Consider the following 20,507-nt stretch of genomic DNA (forward strand, 5'->3'; position numbering starts at 1 on the left):
GCAATTTAATTGCTCCAACCCACATGTAGGTGGACTTTCCAGGATGTACACTTTCTTGGATACTGGCCTATGAGTTTTCTTACTTAGGTCAGGCCTTGTAGGACTCCTTTTCTGTCTCGAGTGCACATTCCAGCAGCTGGCTTGCTGGCCCAGATCTTGCAGAACATGTTAGCCACTTGGCCGAGGCTCAGCTTTGTTGTGGGATTCTGCTATGGACTGGCCCTAGGTAGCAGTGTTCCTCTGCTCAGGATATGCCATGTGCAAGGCTCTGCAATTGCCTACACTCAAGTGGTGTTCCCCAAGCTCAGTCGGACAGGTGATGGAGTCTACTTCCATTGGGATGCCCTCTAGCTCGCATATTCAACTTGCCGCATTTTCTAATGACAAAGCCAGTTGTAGTGCCTGTTTAAGATCCAGTTGGGCTTCAGCTAATAGGCACTTATGCATGGTTACATCATTAATCTCACACACCAAATGGTCTTTCAGCATCTCATTCAGGATTAACCTAAAATGACATGCCTCTACCAGTTGTCTTAACCTTGTCAAAAATCCCAACACAGAGTCCCCTGGTTCTCTAACAATGGAATTAAACCGAGAGCATCTTAGAATTAGAGAAAGTTTGGGGTCATAATATTCCCTTAACCAACTCCTAACTCTCAGAAGACATTAGTGTCTGGTGCCTCTGGGAAAGTTAAGCCCTTATAACCGAAAATGCTGCAGGTCTGGAGGCAGTAAGGATTACTCGTTGCTTTTCATCTGCCCCAATGTCATTTGCATGTTAAAAAAAATTTGCATTCTTTACATATACCGGGCCCAGCCTTCTCCAATGTAGGATCAAATGAGTCAAGCTTCCCAAATAAAGACATGATGCTAGAAATGCTTATCCAATGCCAAGATGACTGCTGCAAGTGAATGTTATTCAGGCACATACTGCTTTGTCCTATCACCACTGAAATAACTGCACAGATGCTGGTATCCTGTCACCATGTCACCATGTCACCATGTCACCATGTCACCATGTCACCATGTCACCATGTCACCATGTCACCATGTCACCATGTCACCCTTTGTTCACTTGTGCACAGTACACCAGACCTGGCTGGCCCAGAGTCAGTTCCCTGGACTGAGGAGATTCTAAATCACCTGTTAATATTGGTCAGCCAGGGCTTTCCTGATTGGGAATGTTAACTGGGCCAATCAAGGACATCATAGTCAACAAGGTCCACCTGGTTCTAATCACTACACTATTCAAATGTCTTTTAAATGTTGTAACTATACTTGCACCTACCATTTCCTCCAGTGATTCATTCCACATAAGAACCACCCTCTGTGTGAAAATGTTGCCCCTCAGGTTCCTTTTAAACTTTCTACTCGCATCTTAAAAATATGCCCCCTAGTTTTAAACTTCCCCACCCTAGGGAAAGATCTTTGCTATTCACTTTTTCTATGCCACTCATGATTTTGTAAACCTCTACAAGGTCACCTCTCAACCTCCTACACTCCAGTGAAAGAAGTCCCAGCCTATCCAGCCTCTCCGTATAACTCAAACCTCTAGTCCCAGCAACATCCTGGCAAACCTTTTCTGAACCCTCTCCAATTTAATAATATTCTTCCTATAGCAGGGAGACCAGAGTCCTCCAAAATGGCCTCACCAACATCCTGTACAACCTCAACATGATGTCCCAACCCCTATACTCAATGGTCTGAGCAATGAAGGCAATTGTGCCTTCTTAACTACCCTGTCTACCCATGAGGCAACTTTCAAAGAACTATACACCTGTACCCCTAGGTCCCTCTGTTCAACAACACTACCCAGGGCCCTACCATTAACTATATAAGTCCTGCCCTTGATCATTTTACCTCGCATTTATACAAATTAAACTCCATATACCACTCCTCAGCCTATTGGCCAATTGATCAAGATCTCTTTGTAATCTTAGATGACCTTCTTCACTATCTACAATACCACCAATTTTGATGTCCACAAACTTATTAACCATGCCTTCTAAATTATCATCCAAATTGTTTATATAATTGACAAACGACAACAGACCCAGCACTGATCCCTGTGGAACACCACTGGTCACAGGCCTCCAGTCTGAAAAGCAACCCACCACCACCACCACCACCACCCACTGGCTCCTATCATCAAGCCAATTTTGAATCCAATTGGCAGCTCTCCCTGAATCCTACATGATCTAACTTCACTAAACAGTCTACCATGTGGACCCTGGTCAAAAGCATTATTAAAGTCCATGTAGACAAAATCTACTGCTCTGCCCTTATCAATCTTTTTGGTTACATCCTCAAAAAACTCAATTAAGTATGTGAGATACAATTTCCCATGTACTAAATCATGTTGACTATCCCTAATCAATCCTTGCCTCTCCAAAAGCTTGTAAATCCTATCTCTCAGATATCCTCTCTAACAACCTACCCACAACTGATATCAGATTGGTCAATAGTTCCCAGGCTTCTCCTTACAGCCTTTCTTAATTAAAGACACAAGATTAGCCACCCTCCAGTCCTTCAGCAACTCACCCGTGGCTGTAGATGATACAAATATCTCTGCTAGGGGCCCGTAATTTCTTCCCAAACTTGACACAACATCCTGGGATACGCTTCATCAGGTCCTGGAGATTTATCCCCCCTTTATGTTTTTTAAGACCTCCAGCACCTCCAGCACTTCCTCCTCTGTAATGTGGACTGTTTTCAAGACATTAATATTTTTTTCCATGAGTTCCCTGGCCTCCATGTCTTCCTCCACAGTAAAAACTGACACAAAATATTCCTTTAGTATCCCTCCCATCTCCTGTGGTTCTACACATAGATGACCTTGTTGATCTTTAAGGGACTCTATTCTCTCCCTAGTTGCTCTTTTACAGAGTCTTAGATTCTTAAAGCACGGAAACAGAGCTTTCAGTCCAATCAGTCCATGCCAACCACATCACAAACTAAATTAGTCCCACCTGCCTGCGCTTGGCCCATATTCCTCCGAGCATTTCTTGTTCACCTACTTATTTAAATGTATTTTAAACACTGCAACTGTACTGGCATCCACCACACACAAACCACTGTCTATGGTTTTTACTTTTGCTCTTAATGTACTTGTAGAATCTCTTTGGGTTATCCTTAACCTCATCTGCCAAGGTTATCTCATATCCCCTTTTTGTCCTCCTGATTTCCCTCTTAAGAATGCCCCATACCCCTTATACTATTCAAGAGATTCACTTGATCCCCATTGTCTATATCTAACATAAGCCTCAATATCTTTACTCATTCATTGTCCCCTACTCAGACTAGCCTTGTCCTTCACTCTACCAGGAGAATGATGCCTCTGAGCTCTCATTACCACACTTTTGAAAGCTTTTGAAAGCTTCCCACATGCCAATCATCCTTTTATCTGCGAAGTCTACTCCAATCAAATTTTGAAAGTTTCTGTCTCATACCGTCAAAATTTGCCTTACTCCAATTAAGAAGTTTAACTTTAAACAAGGCCTATCCTTTTCCATAACTAATTTAAAGTTAACAGAATTATGATCACTGATCCCAAAGTGCTCCCCCACCAACACTTCAGTCACTTGTCCTGCCTTATTTCCCGAGAGAAGGTCAAGTTGTTTTCCTTCCCTAGTGGGTGCACCTACATAATGATAAAGTAAATTTTTTGAACACATCTAACAAATTCCTCACCATCCAAATCCTTAACATAATGACAGTCCCAGTCTATCTTTGGAAAGTTAAAATTGCTTACTATTGTGACATTATTTTGACATGTATCTGAGACCTCTCTACATATTTGCTCTTCAGTTTCCCACTGACTATTGGAGGGCCTATAGTAAAATCTCATCAAGGTGATCATCCCATTCCTATTTCTGAGTTCCATCCATATAGCTTCACTGGACAATCCCTCAGAAATATCCTCTCAGTACAGCAGTAATAGCTTCCCTAATCAAAAATACTACTCCCCTTCCTCTCTTGCCTCCCTTTCTATCCTTTCATAGCATCTAAACTGTGGAACATTGAGCTGCCAGTCCTGTCCCTCCTTCAGACATATTTCTGTAATAGTTATGATGTCGCATCCCATGTTTCATACATGCCCTCAGTTCATCTGCCTTATCCATAAGAACCCTTGTAGTGAAATAAATGCAGTTCAATTCACCAGAAATGCCTCGTTTTCTGACTTGCTCTTGCCTGCCTTTTCTAATTAACTTGCTCTCTTTAACTTCAGAACCATCCTTGTCTGTCTTGCTATCCTCACTACTACTTAGGATTCCCCCACACTGCCTTCCTACTAGTTTAAAGGCTCCCGAATAGAACTAACAAATCTCCCCACCAGGATATTGGTCTCTCTCCAGTTCAGGTGAAAACCGTCTGTTTTGAACAGGTCCCTTCTGTCCCATAAGAAATCCCAATGTTCAAAAAATCTGAATCCTTGCCCACTGCACCATCTCCTCAACCAATGATTTATCTGCCCTATCTACTTATTCCTATTTTCAGTAGCTCATGGCACCAGGAGTAATCCAGAGATTACTACCTTTGAGATTCTGCTTTATAACCTCCTACCCAACATCCTGTATACAAATGTTTCAATTCGGGTGCTCTCTGTGTACTTGCAAACTTTCAAGCCTCTGCTCACAGATATCCATTTTAAATCTCTAAGCACAGAAAAGCACATTATGTTTTAAAGGAATCATGTAATGCTTTACCCCTTAACATTTTACAAACACCAGATTCTAACTTCATGCCTCCCAATCCACAAGTACTCGACACAACTTCTCAACACCTCCCCCGAAGAAAAAAAAGAATCATCATTATGAAAATTCAGAGATAACAAGGTGTAGAGCTGGATGAACACAGCAGGCCAAGCAGCATCAGAGGAGCAGGAAAGCTGACGTTTCGGGTCTGGACCCACAGCAGGCCAAGCAGCATCAGAGGAGCAGGAAAGCTGACGTTTCGGGTCTGGACCCTTCTTTCTGAAGAAGCTCTACACCTTGTTACCTCAGATTCTCCAGCATCAGCAGGTCCTACAATCTCTGAATCATTATGAAAATTCAGATTTTTTGCTTTTTTTAAAATCTTAACTCCATTATATTACTAAATCCATAGCTCATTACTCTACAGTTACACATTTTATACCGATTCTATTACTATATAACATTGAACACTAGCATTCTCTCTTATATAAGCATTTTTTTCTTAAACTCGCAATAAAGCATCTGCGACATTTTCACGACCTGCAACGTGTACAATCTGTAAATTAAAAGGTTGTAATATGAGACTCCAAAGAAATAATCTGCTGTTTTTGTCTTTAAATCTTTCCAGAAATGTCAAATGTGATAGGTAAGCACAATTGTCTTTGATGCATTGTTTGCAACATAAACATTAAAATGTTGTAAGGGCATTAACAAACTCAGTAGCTCTTTTTCAACGGTTGAATATTTTTTCCGGTGGATATTGAGTTTTTTTGAAAGTTAACTGATTGACCTTTCAATTCTACAATCATTTTCCTGTAACAACACAGTTCCAACCCTTACATCAAAGTCGCCATTGACGCAAGCGAAGGGTTTCAAAAAAATTTGGTGTGGTTAAAACTGATGCGGTGGTTACCACTGCTTTTAACTTCTCAAATGCCTCTTGGCATTGTTCCGTCCATCGGAATTTTATGTCCTTTTTTAACAAATCCATAATGGTGCCACAACACTACTGAAGTTTTGTACAAATTTCCTGTAGAATCCACTCAATCCTAAATATTATAGCACTTCCTTCTTTGGATGCCTGGAACGCTCCTGTGGTGGGTGCCTGGAACGCGTTGCCAGCGGAAGTGGTAGAGGCGGGCACAATAGCGTCATTTAAGATGTATCTAGACAGATATATGAATGGGCAGGGAGCAGAGGGATACAGATCCTTGGAAATTAGGTGACTGGTTTAGATAGAGGATCTGGATCGGCGCAGGCTTGGAGGGCCGAAGGGCCTGTTCCTGTGCTGTAATTTTCTTTGTTCTTTGTTCCTTTGTTCTTTGAAGATGGTCTTGGAAATTCCTCAATGGCCTTTTTCTTCAAGTTCCTTGGTGGCATCCATCCATATCTGATGTTGCGCCCGAAGAATGTCACTTCCGCCTTTACAAATTCTGTTTTTGCCAAGTTTATGACCAACTTTGCTTTCCGTAGTCTCTCAAAGAGCTCCGTCAAATGCTCCATGTGATCTTTCCACAAATGGCTAAAGATCATTAAGTCATCTATGTAGACAACACAATTAGTCAATCCTGCAACAACTCTGTTCATAAGTCTTTGAAAAGTGGCTGGTGCATTTTTCATTCCAAAGAGCATTACTTTAAATTGATATAGCCCATTTGGGGTCAGAAAAGCAGAAACAACTTCTACTATCTCCAACAAGGTACTTGCCATTAGCCACAAAGTAAGTCCACCTTTGTGATGTAAGTGGCTTGTCCCACATTTTTGCACACAATCCTCCAGTCTTGGAATTGGGTATGAGTCAGATTTGGTCACAGCATTGACCTTCCTATAATCTATGTAGAATCATTGAGTACCATCAGGTTTGGGAACCAACATGCTCAGCAAACTCTACACACTTTTGACTCATGTCTATGATGTCTTCTTGGTGCGTCGCTTCCAATTCCTTCTGAACCTGCGCTGCTTTGAAAGGATTAACCTGTAGGGGTGTTGTTTTATCAGAACAGCATTCCCTACGTCAACCCCACGTACTATGGCATTAGTCCGCCCCATTCCATTTGTCCATGGGTCCTCATAGCACTTTCAATTCAGTTCTCTGTTCCTGGGACAGATAGCTCACTAACCTATCTCATTCCTTAAGGACTTCCTCATTATTCAATTTATTTGAAGGCACAAAAATTCTAACCATCTGGATTTGATCCTCACTTGGAGTGACAGCAACTAATACCTGAGATAACAAGGTGTAGAGCTGGAATGAACACAGCAGGCCAAGCAGCATCAGAGGAGCAGGAAAGCTGACTTTTCGGGTCTAGACCCTTCTTCAGAAAAAAAAACAGAGTTGGACCGGTGCCAGGAGTTTCCCCTTCCGTGGGAAGTCTGGGCATGAGCCTGCGGGCGACGGTCCGAGTTCGATGGTGACAGCGGCTTTACTCTTTCCAAGCCACGCCGCATGCAACCTGCCCGCACCCTGTTGCCCCTCTGTCTCGCCAGAAGGCAGGGTCGAGGTCCTTCCAGTCTCCCATGGGCTTTTTTTTTCATTAACTCATCCCACACCCCCCAACCTGTAATCAGCATTAATATCACTTTTTCCCAGTTATTTTCAGTTCCGATGAAGGGTCACTGGGCTTGAAACATTAACTCTATTTTGCTCCGTACAGATACTGCCAGACCTGCTCAGTTTCTCCAACATTTACTGTTTTTGTTTAAGGTGGTGACACAGATGTATATTAGTTGAAATCTTAATGATTATAAAGATACGGTTGCATGACTCGAACGTTTTACCTTAAATGAACATTTCAGGTGTTAATTCTTACCTTACTTCCATCAGTTTTGGGTACTCCTTCCACCATACCCGCCGATGTTGATTAATCAGTGTATGCTCTTTGTTTACTTTTCCTGCTTGCAAGATTTTCTGAATCTATACATAAAATAAAAGGATTAAAATAGTAAAATTCGCTATTGTTCAATCAATAAATTGCACAAGGGAATGGGGTACTGAGTCATGGAAATTGAGAATTACTGATCAATGCTAAATTATCTGACTTCAAGCAACAGTAAGAACATGACAATTGGCAAAGGACGAGAAGAGAATATGTCAGCCAAGTTTTACTTTTTAACCATCCATTTGTGAAAATTTTATTTATCTGTAGGCTTAATTGAGACAAAGATCATGAATGGCAACGATACATCAACATTGTGGATTGAATTACAAGAGTCTTTACTCTTGAAGAACTCAAGCATGAAGAATAGTCAACAAAGTAAAACAACTGAAGACTATACAGCATTAACAGAAAAAAAACTTAGCATGATTCAAAGAGAAGAAAAAAATAAAATCGTGAATCACTGCATTTCATTCTTCCCCTTCCTTTGTTACCTCCTTCAGCCTTGGAAACCTTTGCTTCAATTTCATTTTCAACCTATTTCATTCACCTCCACCATTGGTGGTCATAGCTTCAGTTGGATTGTCTGGTCCCCAAGCTGTGAAATTCCTTCCTAAAGACTCTCACCTTTACTTCCAGATACTCCTTAAAATCTGTTTCTCTGTCCAAGCTTTTCACCTTTTCTAATACCAACTTCTGTGTGATTTTTGTTATGTTATGTTAAAGGTATTATATAAATGTAGGCTGTTGTAAAACATGGTCTGAATTCAACATTTACAAAACCAAAGTTTGCAAGCTCAAGTGAGAACTGTAAACACACTACAAGTAGCAAATGGATTTGAGCAGACATAGCTCTTGCTGAGATCTGACATTGTAAATAAAACTATATCTGAGAAACTAATCTGTTCCATCCATAAACAGGATACTTTCTACCCTTCACCTCTGTTATGTCTTCCTTCTACTATTACCTCTATTCAAGCAGACAGAGTGATTATCTGCTCCTATCTTTAGCTTTTACTTAGCACTCCCTCAACTCAACAACACAAATTAGATCTGGAACTGAGTGAGATGGAGAACATCACAGTCATTTTCAACCACTCCATGGCATAGCGGAACAGTACCCTAGACAATACATTTTCTTATTAATGCAAATTCACTATATTTGATTTGATTTGATTTATTGCCACATGTACCCAGGTACGGTGAAAAGTTTTGTTTTGCGTGCAGTATAGGCAGATTATACCATACAAAGTGCATTAGGGTAATAGAACAGAACAAGGAAATTAATGTTACGGCTGCAGAGAAGGTGTACAAAGAGCAAGATCAACATTAAATTTGAAATTTGAGAGGTTCATTCAGAAGTATAATAACAGTAGGGAAGAAACTGTTCTTGAATCTCTTGTTTATGCTTTTGTACCTTCTGCCTGATGGAAGAGGTTGGAAGAGATTATAATGGGGATGGGAGGAGTGTTGATTATGTTAGTTGTCTTTCCGAGGCAGTGTCAAGTATAGATGGAGCCAATGGATGGAAGGTTGGCTTGCGTGATGGACTGGATTGTGTTCATGACTCTCTGCGGTCTCTTACAGTCCTGGGCAGAGCAGTTGCCTACCAAGCCGCGATGCATCCGGATGGAATGTTTTCTATGGTGCAACTATAAAAATTAGTAAGAGTCTTTACGGAGATGCCAAATTTCCTTAGCATCCTGAGGAAGTTGAAGTGCTGTTGCACTTTACCGACCATCGCATCAACATGGGTAGACCAGGCCAGAATGTTAGTGATCGTCACCCCTAGGAACTTGACACTCTCGACCATCTGCACTTCAGCTCCATTGATGTAGATAGGGGCATGGCCTCCACCTTGCTTCCAGAAGTCAGTGACCAGCTCTTTCATTTTGCTGAGAGAGACTGTTGGGTTTACACCACACCACCAAGCACTCTATCTCTTTCCTGTATTCTGTCTCATCATTGTTTGAGATCTGGCCTACAATCTTGGTGTCGTCAATGAAACTGTAGAAGGAGTTAGTATGAAATTTGGCCACAAAGTCATGAATGTATAGGGAGTATGATAAGGGACTGAGTACACAGCCTTGCGGGGCGCCAGTGTTGAGGATTGTCATGGAGGAAGTGCTGTTGCCTATTCTCACTGAATGCAGTTTGTTGGTCAGGAAGTCAAGTATCCAGTTGCAGAGGCTGGAGCAGAAACCTAGGTCTCAGACTTTGGGGACTAGTTTGATTGGAATGATAGTGTTGAAGGCGGAGCTGTAGTCAATGAGTAGGAGCCTGACGTAGGTATCCTTGTTATCCAGACCGTACAGGGATGATTGTAGGGCCAGGGAGATAGTGTCTGCCGTGGACCTGTTGTGTTCTTAGCGAATTGCAAGGGATCAAGGCAGGCAGGCTAGAAGGCTAGAGTTGATATGAGCCATGATTAACCTATTTATTCGAAGTATTAGTTTTAAAAAATTCCAAATCTAATATCTTAATGCATGAATAGTTCAATGCCAACATGTTGGTGAATTTTATTTAAAGAACTAGTTAATTCTGTTTATCAGATTTAAAGGCCACACACAACACAGATACTGGCAGGGGTCACTGCATTGTACACAGACATATTGTTAACAATAAACCATGTGTGGAAGATTCCAGAATGCCTTAAAATCACTACTCAACATTGTGAGTGACAATATGCCCATGCCAGTAGACTAGTTCTGCAAAACTGAATGGTGTAGCTACTGTAGAATTTTAAATCAACCAAAGAATCGACTTCCCGTAATAAAGGCTCATAAATGCATTTGTTTGCGCTTCTCTGCACTGTTCCAACAGAAAAGGCATGAGATGATCTACTACCACAGCTCTACAAATATTCATTTTGAATCAGTAGCTCGGAGATGCATAAGTAAATAGTTGTTTGACATGCCTTTGGATTTTTCCTCCAACCTTCTGAGTTAACATCTGGTTCACATATGGTCTTCATTAGATAACTGGGAGGACAAACCTAAATCTAGCCACAAAATGATTAGGTGGATTTTTCAATTAGTGTCTCAGTACTATCACACAGCTATTACAAGGTTATTCCTTTAAATCAATTGCTTTTGATAAACTGTTACATTAATTTAAATAGGCCCATAGAGCATAAAGCTTATACTTTAAAAGTTTATGCCTGAAGGTTGGCACCTCAGACAAAATAATTTATATACTACTGCATTATATGTTCAATTCCAAAATAATCATTTCAAAAATTGATCTGCTCAAATCAATTTTGTCAGATTTTAAATTACTTGTCATGATAGGCTAGCATCCAAAATGGATGATGGGATAAATTCAATGGAAATGTTTAATTTTGCGTATTAGAAACTCTTAAAAAAGATATTGGGCAGGTGAGATGTGGCAAATTCATTATAAAGGAATTAAAAATATCTTGAAACAGTAAATAAAAAAGGAATGGCAAGTGCAGAATTCAAATCACTAACAGTGATGGGCATACTCTATGTGAAAGGAACACTAAAGTAAGCACTTAAGCGGGATCGAGAGATACTATGTTGAAGTTGAAAGATGTGAAAAAGACATCAACAGGGTAGAAGGACAGGTCAGGGTCCCTTGCCCAAATAGTTAGTTCATATAGCAATGCACAGAGCATTATTACGATCCCGTAGAGACTGTTAATTCTTAAGATATATGAATTCCTCAATGATCTGTTGCAAAGAATAGCACAAGATTTGTTTTGACCAAGATGGGAGAAGTGTACTGTCTTTCTCTAGTTACACTACTCCATGGGTCACAACATCAATTTAATTGTTCACCTTGTTCTGAGACATACAAATTAAGGAAAGGAGTAGGTAATTCAGTCCCTTTCAGCCTGCTCCAGCATGCAATAAAATCATGACTGATCTGATTGGACACTCATATCCACATTATCATGCAACCCTTGATAAGCTTTCACTTCCTTGCATAACAAGCACTATCTACCACTGCCTTAAAAATATTCAATGACTCTTCGTCCACCACCTTTACAGGAACAGAGTTCCAAAGATGTACAACTGTCCCAGTTTAAAAAATTCATCTCATCTCCATTTAAATGGGTCTAATTTTTAAATAGTTCTAGTTGTATGTTCTCCTAATAAGAGGACCTCTCAAAGACCCCTCCCAACTTCTTCCAATGTCTTTTGTCAGGCAAAATATACAAAAGCTTAAACACACGTACCAACAGGCTCAGAAACAGCTTCTTCCCTGCTGTCATTAGACTTCTGAATGGACCTCTCAAATTTTAATTATAACGTTGATCTTGCTTTTGTGCATCATTTTTTGCAGCCGTGACTTTGTATTCCTTGCTCTGTTCAATCACCTTATGATGTGACTGTACTGCATGCAAAACAAAACTTTTCACTGTACTTAGGTATATGTGATAATAATAAATCAAACCAAATCTGCGTCAAGATCCCTTAGAATCTTGTATGCTTTAATCAAGTTACCTCTTACTTTTCTAAATTCCAGCGATACAAGTTTAACCTATTCAACCTTTCCTTATTAGGCAACACTCCCATTCCTTAAACCAGGTGAACAATGTTGTACACAATGCTCCAGTTGTGGTTCACCGGTGCCCTGTAATACTGATGCATAACCTTCCTACTTTTGTATTCAATTCCTCTCACAATAAATGGTAACATTCTGTTAGCTTTCTTAATTACTTGTTGCACCTGCATATCAATCTTTCCCAATATATGCATAAGGATATCCAGATCCCTCCACATCTAAGAGCTCTGCAATCTCACACCATTCAAATAAGGTGATTCTTTTTTATTCTTCAAGCCAAAATGTGCAATTTCACATTTTCCTACATCGTACTCTATTTCCGCATCTTTGCCCACTCACTTAACTTAGCTATGTATCATTTGTGACCTCCTTATGTCCTCTTTACAACATCATATGGCTAAGTATATATTGTCTACATTAGACTTTAAAAAATTAATCAGACTTTGTTAATAAACACAAAATTATTAATTCTAATAAATAAAACTTGTTAAATGAGGGTAAAGAGAAGATTAAGTTGATTGCACTCTGCAGTGATTCACTTTGGGGAAAAAAATTGTTTTAGCCAATAATGGTTTAGCTCTTGAAGGCAAAAGGGATAAGGCTTGAGACGATTGGATAGTTGTCACTGGCTATGTTGTTAGGTGTCATCAAGTAAAAGCAATTGACACTGAAATTTTGGCAGATATAGCTTGCTCAAGAAACACAGCATTAAGAAGTTGTCCTGTTGCCCTTCAAGAGGATATTCAGGTTTCACACTGAATTCACAATAAAGATGCTTCAGAAACAGGATGTGATGGTGCCAGTGTTGGACTGGAGTGGACAAAGGCAGAAATCACACTACACCAGGTTATAGTCCAACAGTTTAATTTGGAAGCACATGAGCTTTCAGAGCATAGCCCCTTCATCAAGTACAGTGAAAGTCACTGCACCTGACAAAAGGGCTGCGCTCCGAAAGCTTTGTGATTCCAAATAAACGTGTTGATCTATAACCTGGTGTTGTTGTAGACTTCTGACTTCAGAAACAGGAGATACAAGCTGAGCAGCCTGTTGTGTATTAAGCTACACCAACTGAAAACTGAAACCAAGTCTGCAAAATACTGTTCAAAGACAGAGATAAGGAGATTATTTTTCTCTCAGAGAGTTGTGCGACTTTGAAACTCTGCCTTAGAAGACAGGATCATCAAATATTTTTAAGGCAGAACATTGTGGTTAGGCAAGGGAATCAAAGGTAATCAGGGATTGATGGGAATGCTGAATGCAAACAGATCATCCACGATTTAATTGAATGTCAGAGTATGCCCCTGTGGCTAAAACATTTACTTCTGCTCCTGTTTTGTATGTTCATAAGTAAACAGAATAGCCATAAAATCCTGTCATAAAAACACAGTCAGATGTTTCACCGGAAGTGAGTTCAAGCAACCAAGCCCAGCATTCATCCAACAACTATGGGGTTTCCAATGTTGTGCTGAAAACAAGGTTCAGATTTATTTTTGCATTTACCTTTAGAAACAAATCCTGCTGTCCCCACAATCCTTCAAACTCAAGACCACAAAATTTTGAAATATGTAGACATCATAACAATTGTAAAGCTGAAGACTTTTACAGTAAAACAACTGAAATCAACATCAATGAAATAATACCTAGTAAGCAACTAACATATGAAACTACAGAACAGGGTACTCCACATTAACGTCTTAACACATCCAAAAACACAACACAGACTTATGACCAGATGAATTTCACAGGAGGTTACATTTCCTATTCCAAATTATTCCATTTTTAATTTATTTAAAAGGAGACATAACCATCCAGCAGTTATAGCAATATAAAAGATAACTGAGTGAATTGGAGGCTCAGATGCCGATTAGAAGGCATGAAGTAGTGGCTATGACTAAGATGTGGCTATATTATAATAGCTTCAGAAAATATAGGGCTTCTGCAACTGGTGTGGTGCACTGCTGACATGAACAACAATATTATTATTTGATATGTCAATTTTCTTTTGGTTTTACAGCAAATATTGAATTATTTAGAGTTGGTTATTTTTGCCCCTTTAAAAAGGAGACACTTGTTTTAACTGATTTTGAGTCAGTCATCCAAAGTTGACTGTTCAAAGACTGGAATACAAATGGTACAGGAAAGATAATTTCATCGATAAAAAATACTATTCCAACAATGGTAAGAGAGGAAAATGCAAGGAAAAGAATGAGGCCTTTACAATCTCTTGCAATTTGAAAAAGTTATAAGGAAGGGAAAGCAATCAGCAGACGCTATGATCAGAATTGATAAATGAAGATAGCACTCAAAGCTGCAATGGAAGTTATAGGCTTCTCAATAGCAGTGACCAAGTGGCGGAATGTATTAATTCATAGAGTGCAGAAGCTTTTAGCAAAAGCAGGATAGTTTAGATTCAGAAGTGCAAAGTAGCTCTAGTCAGTGACTGCGCATTTCACAGAAATTTTAGCTGATTAAGAAGAGTCAATATAGATAATAGAATGTAGTTCATGTCTCAACTTAACTGAGATTTTTAGGGAAGTGGCTAGTGGTAGAGATGGGAATGGCAATGGAATGGTGGGAAAATACCATATGAAATTTACAATAAAGAAATGCAAAGTGACTCCTTTTCATAAGAAGAACATGACAATGCAGTGGGGGAGGCAGTGGCCTAGTGGTACTATAGCTGGACTGTTAACCCAGAGACCCAGATAATGTTCTGTGGGCCAGGTTCAAATCCCACCACAGCAGATGGTAGAATTTGAATTCAGTAAATATCTGGAATTAAGAATCTAATGATGACTGTGAATCCATTGTCAATTGTCGGGAAAAACCCTTCTGGTTCACTAATGTCCTTTTGGGAAGGAAACTGCCATCCTTGGTCTGGCCTACATGTGACTCCAGACCCACAGCAATATTGCTGACTCTTAACTGCAATTAGGGATGGGCAATAAATGCTGCCTGGCCAGTGACACCCTCATCCCATGAATGAATAAAAGAAAAAAAAACAAAAGAACACAATATTAAAATGTGTGCTGCAGCACAGGGACTCCAAAATCCTTGAAGGTGGCATAGCACATTGGGAAAGCAGTTAATAAGGCATGCCGAATTCTTGCGTACAAAAGCAAATTATCCTATTGTTATAAATCACTGGTCTGATTTGAAGACAATAATTGTCCCCAATTCCGGCACTTTACTGTACAAAAGACATGAAGGCATTGGAGACGGTGCGGAAGAAATATTTAAGAATGGTTTGATGACAATAGATGTCAGTTATATGGGTGGAATTATCTCTGAGAAGAGAGAGTTGAGGAAAGGATTTTATACAGATGGTAAAAGGTATGACAGCTTGAGACAGAGTAGATACAGAGAAAATGTTCACATTTGTGGATAGGTCAAGAACCAAAGCACTCTAGTTTAAAACAATTGACAATAGAAACAGAGTTAACATGAGGAAACTTATTTTTCACAGCAAAACGTTTGGTTCTGGAATGCAATAGCTTAGAGTGTGGTGGAGGCAGAATTAGTCATGTACTTCAAAATGGAACTATATAGTTATGTGTAAACGAAAAAAATTGTAGGTCTATGGTGAAAAGTAAGGGAAGGTGGATTAGCTGTGTAGCTGATACAGAGAGATGGCATAGACATGATGAGCTTTACAGTTTCCTTCCATGCTGTAACCGTTCTATGATGCTGTATAGCTTACATGGACTACTCTTAGGCAATTGATACATTCATGAGAGTTTTAACTAAAATTTGTGAAACTAAAGACAAATTATTGACCCTGATTAGGAGAGGTTAAGTGAGCCAAATGACAACATTTTCTGCTAAAGCCCATCAATTTAAGATTATAAATCATGTATGTAATAGTTTTATGGTAGTACAGAATTTAGAAATTGCAAAAAGGGGACAGGCAATCAGAGGTTCCATACTGCACTCATCCGAATAGGACACAAGAACTTGAAAAAGGGACACCAATTGATACAGCGTGAGGAGAGGGTGCTGATGAATTGGGCCATCATTGACATGGAGTTGCAGTTAACTATCAATCTGAGTACTCAGGCCAGACAGTTAGACTCTAAATAGTCAGGGTGTTATCATGGGGATGTAGCATGGATTGGTTTTCATAACCCCTTTTCTTTTCCCATGAGAAAGGTACAATGTGTGTGCACATTTCTTTTGCCAATATAAAGCAGGGTCCTCTTTATATAAATATATTTAACTTCTAATTGACCAAAAGTATCATACTTTGAGCCTGACCGATAATTATAAATTGGTTTTTGGTTTCTTAGCACAGCCCAGATTATTTAACAAATGATTTTCAATAGTAGGCTAGCTGAAAATTTTGACCATTTGGCCAAGCCAAATGCGGGAGCTTTAGAGGGGAGACAAGTGGCTGTTGAAGATTAGAGATAATTTAGTAAAAGGTTTGTTCATTTGAAATCAGTTATGCAGATGAAAATACTTGTCTTTGGTCTCCTAATATTCCACATTCCCAAGGAAATTAGATCTCATGGGTGGAATAGTTAGTTTCATTATATCTGGTTACATACCACACTCACCTGGATTTACCTTGATTGCCTTACAGTTTCAGGAATGAAATTCTCAATTCTTTCCAAAATTGGTCACTGTATGTTTTTACATGTCATTGCATTCCCCAAGATGGGATTTATTAGATACATTAGAGGTGATACATGAGGTTCCACTCTCAAATGGGTAGGGACTGTTGGTCTTTTCTACCCTGTGTGTACAGGAAAATGGTAAGCAAGGTAGAAAAGAGAAGAACAGTGAATAGAATAACCTCTCCAAAGTTACAAACAAACAGAAATTGCTTGAGAAACTTAGCAGTTCTGGCAACATCTGTGCGGAGAAAATAGACTCAACATTTTGGATCCAGTGATCCTTCCTCGGAACTGCTCTTTTACTTTGAAACTGTCTCTATGTTGTATAAAGTTGAGTTTCTAATATTCAAGTAGCTGTATTCTTCTGGTTATCTCAAAGTCACAAGAGGTGAACAAGAAAACTCAGTTAGCAAGTTTCTAACAGTCCAAAGATTAAACATATAAATGAATTAACATTTCCATAGCTGGTATGCAGTCCAAGCTGTATTTTCTTTCAGTCCTGTTTGAGATACTGTTCTAAAACGCAGTATTCTTTTGATTTGATTTGATTTATTATTGCCACATGTACCTAGGTATAGTGAAAAGTTTTGTTTTACGTGCAGTTCAGGCAGATCATATGATACAAAGTGCATTACGGTAACAGAACAGAGCGAAGAATACAATGTTACGGCTGTAGAGAAGGTGCACAAAGAGCAAGATCAACATTAAATTTAAAATTTGAGAGATCCATTCATAGAATCCCTACAGTGTGGAAACAGGCCCTTCGGCCCAACAAGTCCACACTGACCCTCAGCACATCCCACCCAGACCCATCCCCCTATAACCCACCTAATCCACACATCCCTGAACACTATGGGCAATTTAGCATGGCCAATCCACCTAGCCTGCACATTTTTGGACTGTGGGAGGAAACTGGAGCACCTGGAGGAAACCCACACAGACATGGGGAGAACATGCAAACTCCACACAGACAGTGGGTGGAATCGAACCCGGATCCCTGGCGCTGTGAGGCAGCAGTGCTAACCACTGAGCCACCATGCCGCCCCCAAAAAATAGCAGAGCAATACGTGCATTCCCTGACCAGGAAGAGAACTCGGGCCGCGGCGGTGAGAGCGCTGAATCCTAACCACTAGACTGCCAGGGAAGGCGCCAAGTGTGCGTGCATATTTTCTCAATTACAAGTTCTATTTTTCTGCTTTATCTTGCTTAATGCGCTTCGGTGTAACCAGGGACTCTAGATTTGGCAGTATCAATCTCTCTTTGTGTAGAGAGGTCTATACTGTGCCTATAGCACCTCCCTTTTGAATATCTCACACTGGTTTCCCTTCAGTTAGCTATAACATTTGGCCGACTTTTGCCAGATTATCTCTTAAATTCATAAAGTGTACCTTCCTGATAATCCACTTTTGCCTTCCACCAATGCTGCTAAATCCAACCATATCAGGATCACCATCTGTAAAGTGGTCATCCACCACTACTTTATTCACCTACTCAGCTACATTCCCAAAGACTAAATCTCTCATTGCACTGGTTACATGCTGCTTAAAATAGCTGTTTTGAACACAGTTCAGAAATTCTGTGCCCTCTGTGCCTTTCACATTGTTTGTACCCCACATTAAATGTGATTGAGGCCCCCAATTTTTCCTTCAAATGAAACTGTCAACACTGATATTTGACAATTGTTAAGTATGCTCCACTATTTAATACAAACATGGTATTTAGTCACATCATTATTCTAAAGTTAGCTGCAAAGGCCTGAAGACCTAACCAAATGTTACGCTCCACTTATTCCCAATCAGCATAAATGTACAAAAAAAATACTTTGAAACTAATGGAATGATACATTACTTTGAAAGAACATGCTAATTTCCAGATCTAGTGTCTAGGTAGTATGTTTATAAAAGCCTTAAAACCCCACTTGCTTAACATTTGTGGGTTTCTCCTAGATACAAAAAGTGAGTCCCAAATTTCATAATATTTAAGTGATCAGTTTGTGATAACTTGAGTTACTATAAAACAAAAATAAAAATGCTAGAGAAACTCAACAGGCCTGGCAGCATCTGTGGAGAGAAAAACAGAGTTAAATGTTTAGAAGTCAGGTAACATGGAGAAGAAGCTGCTCTTGAATCTATTTCAATGTGTATGCAGACTTTTATGTACTCTGCCCGATGGAAGAGGTTGGAAGAGAGTATAACCAGACTGGAGGAGTCTTTAATTATGCTGGTTGTTTTCCCGAGGCAGTAGGCATTATAATTGGAGTCAGTGGATGGAAGGCTGGTTTTCATGATGGACTGGGCTTTGTTCATGACTCTATAGTTTCTTGTGGTCTTGGGAAGAGTAGTGCCAAACCACACTGTGATTAATTCAGATAGAATGTTTTCTATGCTGTATCAATAAAAATTGGTAAGGTTTCTACAAGGTTTCCAAGTTGTTAGGGCGATTTGGCAACTTGCTTTCTGGAAGTCAATGTCGAGAGACATGCAGAAATAATCTTCCAAGATATGTCTGAACACAAATTGATGCCTGTCTTACAATTCCTCAATGAACTAGACCAAATTGAGAACATGCCACGTAGGGAAATAAGCAAATGAAACAAAAACAGGAATTGCTGGCAAAACTCAGTATTTGTGGGAAGAAAGCAGTGATAGCTTCTCCAGTCCGGTGACTCATCATCAGTTCGTTAACTCCGCTTTCTTCCCATTGATGCTGCCAGACCTGCTGAGGTTTTGCTGGCACTTCCTGTTTTGTTTCAGATTTCCAGCATCCACAGTTCTTAATTTCATACAAGCAACTGAAGGTTTCTTTTTTATTGACTCAGGATGTGATTGATGCTGGCAGGCCTGCATTTTTTGCCCATCCCCAATTTCCATTGAACTGAAAAACTTGCTAGTCCATTTCAGAGGGGAAAAGTCAGAAGTCACATGACACCAGGTTTTGTCCAGGGTAGGCAAAGGATCTAGGCCCGAAACATCAGCCTTCCTGCTGATTTCTGAAGAAGGGTCTCGGCCTTCCTGCTTCTCTGATGCTGCTTGGCCTACTGTGTTCATCCAGCTCTACACCTTGTTATACCAGGTTTTGTCCAACAGGTTTATTTGAAATCACAAGCTTTCGGAACATAGCCCTTTCATCGTGTGACTTCTGACTTTGTCCACCCCAGTCCAACACCGGCACCTCCACGTCATTTCAGAGAGGAGTTCATGGTCAATTACAATGCTGGTGATCTGGCGTCACATGTAAGACAGACCACATTAAGATGGTGGATTTCTTTCCCCAGAGGATGCTATTGAACAAGATGGGTTTTTATAGCAATCATTTGTAGTTTCAGGGTTACAATTACGAGCTTTTCATTGCAGACTTTTTTGCTTATTGAACTTTAATTCTATCAGATGCCATGGTGGAATTTGGACCACATCATCAGAGCATGAGCCTAGGTCTCTGGATTACAAGTTCTGTGACATTATCATTATGCCATATTCTCAGTCATTGCTATACTTCTGTTTATCATTGACTATTATTAGTTGTGGTATTGAATTTTGTTGTTACTTTTGCACAAAATTGATTTACCTTAAGATCAGTGTGAAGACATGCCACCTTTTTGGCTTCAGCAAGAGCCTGAAGTTGTTCATAGTTAACTGGCTTGTACTTCTGACTTCCAAGGCCGTATTTCATTCTTATAACCAGTTTCTCTAGCAGAAAATGATTAAAGCATTAGAAATTTCAATGCAATGTCAGGATTGCTTGTGCAAGGAAAGACGAAGTACAAGAGCAAATAAAAAAAAATTGATTTTGAG

At 39.8% G+C, this 20,507-nt stretch overlaps 1 protein-coding gene across 1 annotated transcript in view; it reads right to left on the reverse strand.

Annotated features, from left to right (window-relative positions):
- Window positions 1-20,507, reverse strand: part of LOC109922311 (coiled-coil domain-containing protein 148-like) — a 98,588-nt gene that overhangs the window by 62,007 nt on the left and 16,074 nt on the right. The window contains exons 3-4 of the mRNA XM_048599213.1: window positions 20,281-20,402; window positions 7,505-7,608 (exon numbers count right to left, since the gene is read on the reverse strand). Of these exons, the coding sequence (XP_048455170.1) occupies window positions 7,505-7,608; window positions 20,281-20,402 (226 nt within the window). The remainder of the gene's footprint in view (window positions 1-7,504; window positions 7,609-20,280; window positions 20,403-20,507) is intronic.

Source organism: Rhincodon typus, chromosome 7 (assembly GCF_021869965.1).
Source record: "Rhincodon typus isolate 14 chromosome 7, sRhiTyp1.1, whole genome shotgun sequence".
NCBI classification, from domain to species: Eukaryota; Metazoa; Chordata; class Chondrichthyes; order Orectolobiformes; family Rhincodontidae; genus Rhincodon; species Rhincodon typus.